The 13,606-nt window shown below is 41.0% G+C and overlaps 1 protein-coding gene across 8 annotated transcripts in view; it reads left to right on the forward strand.

Annotated features, from left to right (window-relative positions):
• The window catches only part of dnaaf11 (dynein axonemal assembly factor 11), a 53,825-nt gene extending 40,530 nt beyond the window's left edge, over positions 1-13,295 (forward strand). For 6 of the 8 annotated variants that reach the window (XM_047367480.1, XM_047367482.1, XM_047367478.1 and 3 more), the window contains exons 10-12: positions 5,782-5,877; positions 7,956-8,044; positions 11,333-11,857. In XM_047367480.1, the coding sequence (XP_047223436.1) occupies positions 5,782-5,877; positions 7,956-8,044; positions 11,333-11,507 (360 nt within the window). In that variant the 3' untranslated portion in view covers positions 11,508-11,857. Of the gene's footprint in view, positions 1-5,781; positions 5,878-7,955; positions 8,045-11,332; positions 11,858-13,102 lie in introns of those variants that run through there. The other 2 variants (XM_047367481.1, XM_047367485.1) reach the window with 2 other exon arrangements.
• Positions 13,296-13,606: the final 311 nt, after the last annotated feature.

Below are 13,606 nucleotides of genomic sequence, written 5' to 3' on the forward strand. Positions count from 1 at the left end.
CCATCCATCCATCCATCTATCACCCATCCATCATTCATCAATCCATCCATCCATCCATCACCCATCCATCATTCATCCATCCATCCATCCATCCATCACCCATCCATCATTCATCAATCCATCCATCCATCCATCACCCATCCATCATTCATCCATCCATCCATCACACATCCATCATCCAATCATCCATCCATCATTCATCCATCCATCATCCATCCATCATTCATCCATCCATCACCCATCCATCCATCCATCCATCATTCATCCATCCATCATCCATCATCCATCCTTCCATCCATCACCCATCCATCATTCATCCATCCATCCATCCATCCATCACCCATCCATCATTCATCAATCCATCCATCCATCCATCACCCATCCATCATTCATCCATCCATCCATCACACATCCATCATCCAATCATCCATCCATCATTCATCCATCCATCATCCATCCATCATTCATCCATCCATCACCCATCCATCCATCCATCCATCATTCATCCATCCATCATCCATCACCCATCCATTCATCCATCCATCACCCATCCATTCATCCATCCATCACCCATCCATCATCCATCCATCATTCATCCATCATCCATCCATCATTCATCCATCCATCACCCATCCATCATTCATCCATCCATCCATCCATCACACATCCATCATCCATTCATCCATCCATCATCCATCCATCATTCATCCATCCATCATCCATCCATCATTCATCCATCCATCCATCACCCATCCATCACCCATCCATCATTCATCCATCCATCCATCCATCCATCTATCACCCATCCATCATTCATCCATCCATCACCCATCCATCATTCATCCATCCATCACCCATCCATCATCCATCCATCCATCCATCCATTACCCATCCATCATTCATCCATCCATCCATCCATCCATCACCCATCCATCATTCATTCATCCATCCATCCAACCATCCATCCATCACCCATCCATCATCCATTCATCCATCCATCATTCATCCATCCATCCATCACCCATCCATCATCCATCCATCCATCCATCATTCATCCATCCATCCAACCATCCATCACCCATCCATCACCCATCCATCATCCATCCATCCATCCATCATTCATCCATCCATCCATCCATCCATCACCCATCCATCATTCATTCATCCATCCATCCAACCATCCATCCATCACCCACCCATCATCCATTCATCCATCCATCATTCATCCATCCATCCATCACCCATCCATCATCCATCCATCCATCCATCATTCATCCATCCATCCAACCATCCATCACCCATCCATCATTCATCCATCCATCCATCACCCATCCATCATTCATCCATCCATCCATCACCCATCCATCATCCATCCATCCATCCATCCATCCATCCATCATCCATCCATCCATCCAAGTGTCTGAAAAGGCCCTGGAATTCTAGACATTTATTTCCAGAAAAGTATTAAATTTCAACATTATCAATGTGCAGGAATAGTTTCTGTAGCTTCTGAACATGGTTGGTACCAGACTTGTTCTGGACATTCAGGGCTGCAGCCCAGGATGTTTCCTAGTAGTCCTGGAAGATATTTAAAATACTTTCTTCATACACTCTTTATTCAACGCCGACGCTGAGTCCCTCAGACACCATGAGAATCCTAAATCACAAAGTTTACTTTAGAAAACAAGCAGATTTGATATTAAGGCTTCTGTATTTCATACAGTTTCCTCTTCTAAAAACTTGACCTTAATCTGGGTCTAACATTTCTAACAGTAAGACTTAAACCTGTGATTAACTTGATCTCTCAGGTTTGATGTTTTTTTGTCTTTCAGGATGTAATAAATAATTATGTAGCTTTTACAATAGTTTAAATACAGAAACACATTACAAATTTAGGACACTCATGCAAAAATATTTTAATTGCATGGTAAAAAAACAGTTTAATTTCAAACTCTCGGTAAAATCCCTCAGAATATCTGAAAAAAATAATCTGCTGTTTCTGTGTTTTTAAGCCGCAGCTTCCTACTGTAATAACTGATCAAGAGTGTGGATGTGGCTGCTGGGAGGATGATGCTTGTTGCTGAAGAACATCTGCAGGGAGTTTATTGCTGACAGAAACACTGATTCTTTTCAGAACTTTACTGTTACTTTCCTTTTAACTGAGAGGGTGCATTACAGAACTAGACTGTCAACAAAACTGAGCTGGAGAGAAAGAAATCTTGGAAATCTCAGAAGGTTTTATGTGGCTTTTGTCCATAAATTTAACATTCATCCTTTTCTTTCTGTTAGGCTGTTGGAGACTTAGGCTGTTAGACTTTGTAATGTAATTGGTGGATTAAGGAGGAACAGCCAGAGGCTGGAAATGCTGAATCAATGGTTGCTATGGTGATTTTATGGAGCCTACAGCACCAGAAAAACAACTTCACACAAACAGTCCCTGTATGAAAACTTTAGGCTGCATCTATAAGTGTTGGACCATGGCAGAGCCTCCTGGTCTCCATGTGAACAGTAAACACTACAGGTTTATACCGTATATATGGAGAACCTTCGTTTCCAGATCCGAATGAGCAATTCTTAAATCTAAAGGGATGAGTTAGAGTTGGATGGGTGACTCTCAGCGCTCTGAGCTGATTTGGCAGAAACTTCAGGTCCTACAGCAGTGGGAGGTGGACTGTCTATGTATGTTTCAGTCTACAAACAGGGTTGAGTGGGAAATGTGGACATGAAAGTTGGTTTAATCGAGACGTTTCTAAAGATTTTACAGATCTAGTATTGTGTGACATCATTGCACTCCAAGCTGAATATTATATAGTAAAATACAAAAAAATCATCAAACTTTAAGTGTGATTGTGTAACAACTGTAGAAGGGATCAAAATGGGAGTAAAGTCCATTAAAGTCCAACTTTCTTTGGAGCGTTTGAGCTCGGGTGTTTCTGCTGGAAAGTCCAACTGATCCATGGAGCTCCAAAGCGAGCTGTGCTTTATCTCTACCTTCACCAACCTGCTGTTTCAGTCTGTTTTCCTTTTTATTTGTGAAATTAACTATGTGCAGGGAAACCATTAAACACTTAGTTAATTTAATTTCTTTGTTTTATTACACAGCCCTAATCAGCCGAATTTCCTGCCTTTTTCAGGTGAGCGTTTTTTTATCTGGTGTTTGTTTGCGGTCTCTGCTGCAGAACAGCTCTAGTTTATGATGAAGGAAAGCTCAGTCCTTCCTGCAGGTCTGTCATATTTAACTCAGCAGCTCCGAGGAAACCTGTGCAACATTTTATTCTTCCACAAGCACACCTCAGTGGTCTGTAAGCCTCATCGAGCAGCTGCATTACCATCCAGAAGCTGGGAGAACTTCTGTTTTCATCCTCCAACAAACATTTTATCAGTGGAGTTTGGAGTCCTGAATGCCACGGCTCTTCTCTCACTATTTATGTGCGCTTGTTTTATGCCAGGAGTCAGCCTGATTGGACGGGTGGGTTGATTCATGTTGTGATACATCACCTCAGCCTTTCAGAAAGTCTCCTTTATTTGAACTCATTCAGATGAGCAGGCGGAGGCGACTGAGAAGCGTAGATCATGTCTGACGTTCCAGCCAGGGGCGTTTTTAGGGTCTCAAAACATTGGGGGCTTTAGCCCAAATCCAAAATATTTAGATTTCAATAAGACAAATTATAGTTAATTTAAAATTAAAATAATATAGGACATATTGTACCAGTTCTCTGTCTCGGCTGGTTTTAGAATGAATGTAAATTATTGTGAATCAAACAAAAAAGGTTTGCAATAATTTTACTTTTTCTTTTTGTTAAAAGTTGAATGAAGGACAAGGAGAAACAGAGTTTAGGGCTGATGAAAAACCATTTTGCTGAAGCAAATAAATACACATTAAAGTCAGAGATGTTCACTATGGGCCAGATAAATGCACTTCTTTGTCAGCTTTTTAAACGTTACATTCTCATCAGTGTTCCACTCCTGAGGCTCCATTGTCTTTATTCTTATATTTCAAAAAAGGAAAATGGTATAAAGTTGATTTTCCTAAATACTAGTCAAATGGTAAAATCCTAAAACACGTTTATTTTATTATGCCAAGAGCTTTTGAAACATTTTATTAAAATTGTTCCTTCTTCTTTTCAGCCCTTCATTCCACTTCGGAAGAAATTTGTCCTGCCAAAAATAAGAAATGAAACATTTTTCAACACAGTCTTTTGTTCTGACTGAACATGTGAGACATTAGTGCAGTTCTTACTATTAAACACTTTTAGAGGAAATGGTGTTAAGTTGTGGTGTTTAAAATACAGCATAGAGCCTCATCCTGGACCTTATTAGTACTAATATTACAGTTATTAATAACTGTATACATATGGTATGTATGTCTTACCTTCAGTAAAACTGTATCCTTGTTTAATTAGTTTAGTTTATTTAATATTACATGTGTAATTCAGAAAAATAAAAAGTTAATTAATCAATGGTGATTAATTGCTATAATTTATTTCTTAATTATTCTGCATCTTTAAAACCAGAGCTGCATGTTTAGAATCAGCACAGAAGATATGAAAGAGAAGAGGGAGGCTTACTGTTGCTCTTTCTACTACATCTTACTGGAACTAGGAGATATTTTCCTGGTTTATTGAGCAACACTTTTTCCTGTCTACATGTAGAACTGGACTATCAGACTGGCTGCAGCAATGAGATCAATGTGTTGATCTGAAGGACCTTTTAATGTGTTCGTTAGGATTAAATGCTTTTATTTTGACTGAAGTAAAGGACCAGATATTTTCACATTATGATGCAAATCCTGCTAGAAGAAGGTTGCTACTGTTTTCTATCACAGCCACATACCTTCACCTGTAGCTCAGGTCAAAGTTCTTCATCATGATCCTGATGACGCTCATTAGAGTGAACCTCCACCTCATGTCTTGCTGGGTGAATCAGCGATTAGCTGTAACTAATAATAGCCCATTCTGAGTCAGCATTCAGGTTTTACCGCTATGTTCTCCTGGGTTATACCGCTCGGCGTCCACCTGTTCCTGAACACACACCCACCAGGCTCCCACTCTCTGGTTGGCTCCATGGTTGCTCTGAAATGAGCCCTGTTAGAGGCGTTCCGAGTAACTTTTCAGGTCATGAAGGAGGCAGGTCGACCTGGAGTAAACTGCTGTTCTGGACTTTTCCAGAATGGAGTCCGTCTCTGGCTGTGCGCGTAGTGGCGCCAATAGCTATTTTTTGTCTTCTCCTTTTAACTCATTGTCAGGTTCGGTGGAGCGGGACGTGATTATATGGAACACAGTTGAAAAAGTCTGATTGTTTTTAAATAAAAATGTGAAGTCCAATATCATATTGTGGCTGCATCTTTTTAATACTTCTAAATTTCTTCTATCAAGAAGTCCGGGGCTATTCAGAAAACATCCGGGGCAGAAGCCCCAGAAGCCCAGCTCTAACTACGCGCCTGGTTCCAGCTGAAGATTTTCCTTCTTCTCCTGCTGCTGTCAGTGCAGATTCCATTAAATGCAGCCTCCCTGTCTGGAATTAAATCAAACCAAAACAGGAAAAACTCTAATTTGCTGCTTAATCTGTCCTCCGACATGAATCATTTTAGTTTTCGAAGGATTTCTCTGCAGTCATTGATTCCAGAGCTATTCTGGTCTCTTTCTCCGCAGTCCATTCTGGAACGTGTGCCTATAAAAAGATCTTGTAATGATTAAAGTCATTTGACACTCTGGGGCAGCATCAGCACCGGATCACTGCATTAATCTCATTAATTAAAGTTGTGAATAATTTACTTTGCAGATATTTCAGGTGGTTCTTCCTGCTGAGGTGAAGCCCGACAGCTCGACGGCTCAGCGGTCCCAAACCACCGGACACCTGGTGCTGAGGATGCCCCGGGTTCGTACAGCCACTCTGTGGTTCCGGTCTTAGCCAGGTTCAGCTGTGTGACGCAGAAACAGGCAGGAAGTCCAACTTTCTGCCGCCGAGGTTAATTAATGTTAAAAACCTGATATTCTGCACACGTCGTGTTCCTCAGAGGCTGGATCTTAATCACTGCTGACGTCCAGTTTAGAAACAGTTTGATTGTACCTCACAAACGTTTTAACAACTCTTTACCTTTCCCTCATTTTCACACATTACAAACCACAAACTTCAATGTTGAGATTTTATGTGATGAATCAACACAAAGTAATGCAGAAATAGTGAAGTGGAAGGAAACTGATACCTGCTATTAAAAGGCATGTCTCCACCAGCTTTTCACATCTACAGGTTCTTTATTAAATAGTTCATTCTCAGTCAGATTGCATCCAGAGCATCTGTGAACATCAATTCCCAAGTCTGTAGGTCGGTACTTTGGCTAGGCCAATTTTATCACATGAATATGTTTTGATGTAAACCATTCCACTGCAGCTCTGCCTGTATGTTGAAGGTGGTTGTCCTGCCGAAGGTGAACCTCAGCCCCAGTCTCAAGTCTCCTGTACCCTCTAACAGGTTTTCTTCCAGAAATGTTCTGAATTTAGCTCCATTCATCTTTTTATGAACGCTGACCAGCTTCCCTGTCTCTGCTGAAGAAAAGCATCCCCACAGCATGATCCTGCCACCACCATGTTTCATCCTGGGGATGGTATGTTCAGGGTAATGTGAAGTGTTAGCTTTTTTTCCATGCTTTTGCATGTAGGCCAGAAAGATCAATTTGGTCTTAACTGACCAGAGCGCCTTCTTTCAAATGCTCTCTGTGTAACCCGCCTGGCTTGTAGCAAACTGAAAACAAGACCTCTTGGTTTTTTTTCTTGCGACTGTTCCATAAAGGCCAGGGCCCATATTCACAAGACTGTCAGAGTCCTCTTAGAGAGCTCCTGTCTTAGCCTAAAAATTTCTGGCAAGGACTCCAAGCTTAAGAGTGATTCAGCTCGCTGCTGAGAGCGACTCTGACAGAGGAAACAACAGAAAGTCCTGTCCTGTCACAGTGAGGAGGTGTGGTTGACCCCGTTGCTTTGTGTGGCGCAGTTGGTCCATCCTCTCTCCATGTTCAGATGAACAGAGCTCTGGAAGATGTTCAAAACTTGGAATATTGTTGTAGAACCTAACCCTGCTTTAAACTTCTCAACAACCTTTTCCCTGATGTGCTTCTTGGTCTTAATGATGATGTTTGTTCTCTTACAAACCTCTGAGGCCAGAAACAGAACAGCTGCATTTTGACTGAGATTAAATGACACACATGTGACCTCTGAAGGCAGTTAGTTCCCCTGGATTTTCTTTGGTGGTATCAGGGTAAACCTGCTGAATCCAGCATTCATGTGTCCTTTTCCTTCCACTGGTTTATCACAGTAGATTCCAGTAAAATGCAGTGAAGTTTGTGGTTGTAACAAAATAAAATATTTAAGAGAAAGGAGTAGACCAGCTTCTCATGCGTTTTAGACAATGAGCGGCAGGATGGACAAATAAACACCAACACAGACCTTAATCAGAGCTGATTGACAGGGTAAAGTGTTTGTTTTGTTTAAGAGCAAATTTTAACTCACATCCAGTTCTTGTTGAGCTACATAGTGAAGAAAAAAAATCTGCTAGACATTTCAGATCAGATGCATGACTCTAGGATTGCTGTGTGACTGTTGCGTTGTTATTTACACTGCAGGCCAATTACCATGTTTCATTAAGGGTTTCTGATATTTCCAACCATTTTCAGCGTCTACCCGTATGTTGCAGTATCTGATTTGACACCAAAATCATGTCTTTGATCTTAAAGAGAAAACCTTCACACATTTAAAGTGTTTGTGATAGTCACCATTTTCCTCTTCAGTGAAGGAACTCTTAGTAGTTATGAACAGACAGGTGATAAGACTGCAGAGTCAGAGCTGCAGCTGTTTATCCGTTACATCCTGCACCACGGCATGAATAAACAGGTCAGAAACCACAACTGGAAGCTGGTCCCAACAGGACCAACCCACTGATTTTTGTCTTCTGCTTTCCATCAGGCTAAAGGTGAGCTCAAAGTGAAGAAGACTATCCCACGTCCATGCGGAGAGAGTCAAAGCTGCTGCAGCTCTGCAGAAGACAAGAGCAGGTAACCATATGTCTGCTGCTTTTGTGACGCAGATGTTTTTCTGTCCTTCCAAAGGAGCAGAACAGATGCCTCCTGTTCTGTCTTCACCCAAACCCAGTTCTGTAAAGAAATCTGAGTTTAATAATAATGAGACATGAAGACCAGCAGAGCCGAGGCCTTTTGTGTGATTATCTATTTTAGGAGCCAAGTCAGATATATTTAAATGGAGCATCTTTTCATGTCCCGATTCTGCTAACTACAGATTCAAATCTGTTCATTTTATCAGCCATGTTCATGATCAGGCTCTCTGTGAACCCCAATAACCTGAACTGCAGCTTCACATTTTTCAAAAAGATGACCCATGCTGATCCATTCCCAGAAATGCATCTTCAGAGGAACACATCGGGAGCGACATGGTGTGTCTGACAGATTTCTGAACTCCAGACTTGGACAGTTTAATCAGAACTTTGAGGCACCTGAACAGAACAGGTTTGAAATGGGTTACTGGGCAACGCGCCATGAAGTGCTGAACACTGATTGGATGCAGCCAGTGTGGGTTGTTTGGTGGAAAATAGCAGGGGTGTACTTTTGGCTGCTTCATGCAAACAGATGTATTGTACAGAATACTATACCTAACACAGCTGTGCTTTCTAAGAACTTACAAGTTACTTTCCCTGAACTCACAGGTTACCTTCTAAGAACTTACAGGTTACTTTTCCAGAAACAACATGGTTGCTTACAGGTTATTTTTAATTTACAGGTTGCATTTCCAAACTGCTCAGGTTACTTTCATACAACTAAAAGTTCACTTTTACACATCATACAGATTACTTTTGTGGAACTTAGTTTTCTGTGCTAGAAGTTACATGTCACCTTTCTAGAACATTCTAGAATATAATTTCCCTACAGGTCAGGTTATCACATTCTACAGGTTAATTGTCTTGAACTAAATGTTTACTTTCCTATATGTTACAGGTTGTATTTTCAAATCTACAGATTTTTTGTAAAATAAATAAATATGAACCTGTTCTTCCGCTTTTCTTAAGAAAGTAAAACGAAATCACGTTAAATCAAAGCTGTACAGACGGACACTTCAAAAACTAGTAAAACTAAAGAAGGTTGGGTAGCAGCTCAGCTTCCTGATGGACATACAGAACATCCTCAGGTTCTCTGTCTGATCTATCACGCTTCGAATCATAAATAACCCGTAATATAATACTGCCTCAGAAGTTTGAACATCTCTCAGTAATATTAATGTGAAACTTTGTCCCTGAAGCACAGTCTGTTGGTCTCATCGAGGTCTGCAGTTTCATTTTATCTCCTCGCCTGGAGCCACTCCCATCATCATTATCATTTTATGACAGAGTCGCTTCCTGTGCTTCAGCTGCCCCCATCAAACTCAATGAAGACCCATAGCCCAGTCCAGGAGCTGCAAATGAAGCCCCTGCAGCTCAGCAAGGTGACAGGTGAGCAGGACAGCAGCTACTGACTTATCGTACTCATGCATACGATCAGAACCCGCCTCTGACCTCAGGCTCTGCCACAGATCCAATATCCTGCAGCTGACGACCAGTGGGAAAGGATCTGAAGGACATAATGAGGTCTGAAATGGATTTCCCTGATGATGCAAAGCAAAGAGTGCAGGGAACTGGATGTTAGAATAATGGAATATAGCACGTTATCTCAAACATTAAGCTTCCTGTCTGGGAAGCTGAAGCTGAACTGAAACACAAAGTCTGTCACAGTTGGAGTAAAACAAGGAGCTGAATTCAGGGTCAACTCCTAATGTTTCATTTGCTGAGCATCATTGTGATCCAAACAGAGAGTAACCTGGTTCAGAGATAATTAAGTCCTGTTAGAACCTCTGCAGCTAAACCACAATAAAACAAGTCAATTCTGTTGGTGGGAAACAGACCCAGTAGTCAAACAGCAGTGGCTCTCTGGGATAGTTTTGTTTTTTAAACTAATAAAAAAGTCAGCCGGCAGTTATATGTAAATATATCTGTTGTTCTTGGTACCAAAAATATTTAGTTATCATCCTGTTACGGACATTTTCTTCTGATGTAAAAAGCTACTGTTGTAAGCGGTTGGGAGTGGTGGCCTAGTGGTTAGAACAGGAGGTTTGTGTCCAGAGGGGACACAAGGGGCCAGGTTCGTATCCCACAGATTGCCACTCTGGCTCCCTGAGCAAGACCCTTAGCTACAGAATGCTCCCTGGGTGCTGCACAATAGCAGCCCACTGCTCCCTGTAAGGGATGGGTTAAATGCAGAGGACAAATTTCATTGTAATGTACATGTGCAATGACCAATAAAGATGATTATTATTATAATGGAATCAGGAACATTATTCTGAGTCTGTGGAGTCCAAGCCAGAACAATCAAGGTGTAGCTAATAAAGTGGCTGGTGAGAGTACATAAACCCAAAACATGTAAAATAACAATCCTGATGGGTTCAGTATCTCAGCATCAAACTCCCATCCAGACCTTCAGGTCGTCATATCAACCATCTCACGGTCTGGTTTTTGTCTTATGGCACTACAATCAGATTCCTCCTAAACCTGATCCGCTGTGGATCAACAGACACTGAACAGAACCTGCCCGCCAATCACAACTCAATTACATCCTCATTACCAAAGTTAGAGCGATGACCTCACAGGAGCTCAGTCCTGAAGAGCTCAGTCATTGTTCTGCCGACGTTCATCAGCTGTTTTCTCAGACACCTCCACCGCTCTCTTCCTCTGTGGTTTATTCAAACTGGGATGTTCAGGACTCTGAAGGTCGTTCAGTGAGTAGTTATCAGAGCACCGTCTGTCTTCTCTATCAGCAGGAACATGGTCCAGATTAAATCAGTTTCTCTGGTCCAACTTGTCATTTTCCTGCAGCAAAATGAATTTTCTTCAGTGAATTAAGACGGGATGCGTGTTTCCCGTACAGTTTGTCTTCTGGAAGCTTAATTCCCCTCTTAATAAACAAGCGGCAAAAGGCAATGAAGGGCTTCTTCTCCCACTGCTGTGTACCTGCAGCTACTGTGCACAGATTATATTGGAGAGAAGCACTCTTTCTGGAAAATCAGCAAATCTCTCAGTTTCTCTCAGCCCTGATCTTTGCTTTATAAGACCACCAGTTAATAGTTTAGGATACAGATGTGCTCCATTGTGGTAAGGAGGGAAAAATAGATTTACTGTGGCTGCTCATGGAGTCTTGTTTATACTAAAGCAAACAATGCTTTAATATTTAAAGAGTATAAATTGCATCCTAACTCATTTCAAACTTTATTTAACAACCTTTTCTCTGTTTTTTACTGAACAGAAATAAGAAAATTCCTGAGAGGCTGGAAGTTGATCCCAGTAAGCGTACATCCGTTGACATCGCCAACATCGTGCGGAGCACTGGAGAAGGTCCACTGGAAAACGCCAGGACCAGTCATCCAGAAGACCTCCCTGACGGTTTTCTGGATGATCCTGAGGTTCCTCCACTCATATAAAATGTTTTAAGTAGTAAAGATACACACCTCTTGTACAGAGCCTGTGAAGAAAATGATGCATAGACAAATCCTGATGGGATGTTTCAGATCTGGTTAAGTATCCGTAATATCTGCAACAGTAACAAAACCTCAGAGGATCCTGACAGAAAAGTCAGATTGTGTCTTAGACCTTCAGTAAAAAAGATTATGTTTTGGTCAGTTTTGGGTATTTTTAATCTAATTTTGTCAATAAAAAAGCATCAAATCAAGGTTTTGGTTTGCCCTAATCTTGTAAAATACAACAGAAACTACATAAATATGACTTAAATCTGCTGCGATACTTTAAAATAAAACAGCAATTAACATCCAAAGCTCCCTCACTTTTTGAGTGTTTTTTATTTTTATTTTCCCTGCTCGTCTATAGTTGCAGTTCATGACAGATAGGGTTAGTTGGGATTTGGAGCCTTTTGTTTGCTTCAAAGAGTCATAGGTCAGGGATTAGTGCCTAAACAGACATAGCTGTACCATATCAGGTTTTATTCATTAACTCAAGGAGAAGTTTTTTTTAAGCGGGTTTGTGTGGGGCAGCTATGAGCTGTCAGTATCTTACCTGCAGTGGATTTCAGTCAGGTTCATCTTAGTTTAAAGATCCAGTGACAACCTCTAATCAGGAAGTCAACCTAAAAGCTGTTCAGAACATCCATATGATAATTTCTGCCTTTTTAAATAACTCAAACCTTTACACAGATCATGCTCAATGTATACCTTAAACAGTTACTTTTCTTTGCATGGAGCATGTTAAATCAGTAGCTAATCTCTCAACGGAACATGGCATGAACATTTAGCACCAAACTATCCTGTTTCTGATCACTGAGGCCTCAAGGGTTTTTCATCTCTGTAGAGAAAAGTTCTTCTGCCTCCAATCTGTAAAGAGACAGCCTGTTGTCATTTTAATAACTACCCAGGTTTATGTTTGTGGTTATTATTTGGGTATTAGACAAGCCGAGCTGCGATTAAAGACTAATTTGCGACAGGATACATTCTGCAGCATCATCCTAATTTATCATAGCAACAGAAACCCTTGTTTGATATAAATGTTCTGATGGAAGCATAATATCATGAGTAACCTAAGAGAATATGAGCTTCAATCAAACAATGAAAACAATACATTTTAGCCTATGTTGACCAGATGTCCCCTAAATCTGGGGACAGTCTCCCGCTAAAGCAACCTGTCCCCAGCAGACGGTGTCCCTGGAACTGTCCCTGATTTTAGCTTTAATGAATGAGAAAAAATGTTCCATGAAGACTGTAATTACTATAGCCAAGTAGAAATCGAGAGTATGTTACACGCAACAACTGTTACGATAGCTGGTGACTCTGCTGTTAAGCCCTGTTGAGCTGTGTGTGGTGTGTTTGATTTTTTTATTTTGTTTAATCACAAATAAATCAGACATAGTAACATTTGCAATTGTGTTTCCACTTGAAAAATATTCTTTTATGTCTTACTTTTACACAGGCACCTTAAGTTTTGACCTTATAGCTGTGGAGCTATACTTGATTTATTTCAGATATGTAATTTCAGGCGGAAATGCTTCTAAAACCCTTATTGCTTACAGACAGAGTAGAAGAAGAGCCGAGCGCACCGCCTTTTAAGAAGAAGAATTACAAGGACAGAGCTGAGCTTGTCTCCTGTGATTTGGTCCAGTATGTGTCAATCGATTTGTTTTGACTGGGCTGTTCCAGGCTGTGATAAAGGTTGGGTTCACAGTAGGAAACGTTGCTACTGTTGTCAACATTCACTGTACCCAGGTAAAAATATAGGGCGGGGATGTGTATTGTTTTATTAAAGATGAGGACCCAAATGCAAAATAAACCAAGCTTTTACTCACCAACAGAACAACAAAAAGCGAGATGAGAGCACAGGGAGTAGCTGCGGCGTGAGTGTGAGAAATCGTAACAGGATGATTAAAACGACCACCTTGTAAAGCGCTGTCTGATTTGGTACTTTGGTGCTACAATGTCAACAAGGGTTCATCCAAAGTAAGATGTTTAAACATATTTAAGTGCTGATCAGTTTATGCTATCAGTTACATTCCTGAGCTGCTCCCAGCAGGCAGAGT

The sequence above is a fragment of the Girardinichthys multiradiatus genome, chromosome 6 (assembly GCF_021462225.1).
Source record: "Girardinichthys multiradiatus isolate DD_20200921_A chromosome 6, DD_fGirMul_XY1, whole genome shotgun sequence".
Lineage (NCBI taxonomy): Eukaryota > Metazoa > Chordata > Actinopteri > Cyprinodontiformes > Goodeidae > Girardinichthys > Girardinichthys multiradiatus.